Source organism: Ostrinia nubilalis, chromosome 1, assembly GCF_963855985.1.
Source record: "Ostrinia nubilalis chromosome 1, ilOstNubi1.1, whole genome shotgun sequence".
Classification (NCBI taxonomy): Eukaryota; Metazoa; Arthropoda; class Insecta; order Lepidoptera; family Crambidae; genus Ostrinia; species Ostrinia nubilalis.
The window spans coordinates 11,909,109-11,910,525 of record NC_087088.1 but is presented as its reverse complement, the minus strand read 5'-3'; the positions used below and the strand labels follow the sequence as shown (position 1 = coordinate 11,910,525).

At 33.9% G+C, this 1,417-nt stretch overlaps 1 protein-coding gene across 1 annotated transcript; it reads right to left on the bottom strand.

Moving 5' to 3' along the window:
* Nucleotides 1-82: 82 nt before the first annotated feature.
* Nucleotides 83-889, bottom strand: LOC135072397 (small ribosomal subunit protein bS1m). Its single transcript, XM_063966310.1, has 2 exons — nt 502-889; nt 83-419 (listed from the first exon to the last, which is right to left on the bottom strand). Exons 1-2 carry the CDS (start codon nt 778-780, stop codon nt 135-137), a joined length of 564 nt encoding a protein of 187 aa, XP_063822380.1. The 5' UTR covers nt 781-889; the 3' UTR covers nt 83-134.
* Between the last annotated feature and the right edge of the window lie 528 nt (nt 890-1,417).

Sequence of the window (1,417 nt, the reverse complement as noted above, 5' to 3'; positions counted from 1 at the left end):
TTTGGGTTTGTTTTTTAAATCGCCTACCTAGTTATCCTACACATTGTTCATTCATCAATACTTAGAGGAAAATATCAACAAGTATAACATTAAACAACTTTATTACTTTAAAACTACATCTAACTACAACAAAACTACTTTCTTACATTGACTGTTGCTCTGAGAGGGGAAGACACAATGCCCAATAACTTGCAATCCGCTTCCAGGAGTGTGAGGTCAGTGCTTGAACCGAGAAATCTCGATGAGAGCTCCAAATCATTGATCAGAACGCGAACTCTCGCGCCTCTGACATATTCGTTACCTCTGTTTTCTGGACGAGTGCATACGCAGTGAAATTTCCATCCAAAATCTATGTACAGGTCATCTTCAACAACATGGAATATTTTCCCAATAACTGTTTTGCCTACTGGATCGCCCAGCTGAAAAGATGATCATAATAATTATATACAGTAACAACTACTAATTAACAGCAACACCTAGTACACAAAATAAATAACTTACATCGATCAGCTTTGAGTTCTTGAGTAATGAAGCGAAAGTGTGATTTTGTTCACTATCTTGGATTTCATTAAGTTGGGATTGTTTTTCAAAGGCCTTTGCAAATCCTCCTTTTGGGGTTGAATCAATATCGGTCTTTTCTACATTACTATTTTCATCAATAGTGTTTGTGCTAGAAAACCCTCTTAGATTTGTTGGTTTTCTGTAATGAGGCAACGTAGTTCTGGCCACCATATTTCTTACACTGTGTATACTTGGCAGAGATCTTTTAAAACAATGCATATTTAAATTCTAAGTTAGTATTTCTATAAAAATGTCTTCAAATTCTTTGTAATTTTTCAATACCAACCAAATCGGAACTATCAACTTTGACAGAATAACCTCAAAATGTAACTTTTTTTTTACAGGCTTTACGGCTTTGTATATCTTAATTAGTTAATTTTTAAATGAAGCCATTGATTTTTTTATTTGATTGTTGTTTTTGATTAAATGGTTTTATTGTTTTTAAGTAGGTAATGTTAACTGTTTATATCTAGGTAAACGAGGGTATATCTTTATTTTGTAGAGAATGCGACAATTCAATTAGTAATCAACTGAATGCTTTCTGGGACTCTGAGAAGGTACCGGAGATCTTCCCAGAACAATTACCAGAGCATGATTATTATGAAAATCTTTTTAGGGAAACAACAAAGCTTGAGAACCATAAGTATCAAGTCACAATGCCCATTAAGGTGCCACTAGAGCAAGTTAACTCTGAATTAGGACAATCGTTTCATTTAGCGCTCAATAGATTTCTGAATCTGGAAAAGAAATTACACAGAGATGAAGTTCTCTTTTGTGAGTACAAAAAGTTTATAGACCAATATGTTGATTTGTCACATGGTTCTTATGTAGATATAAGGAGTTATGACTTGTCCAG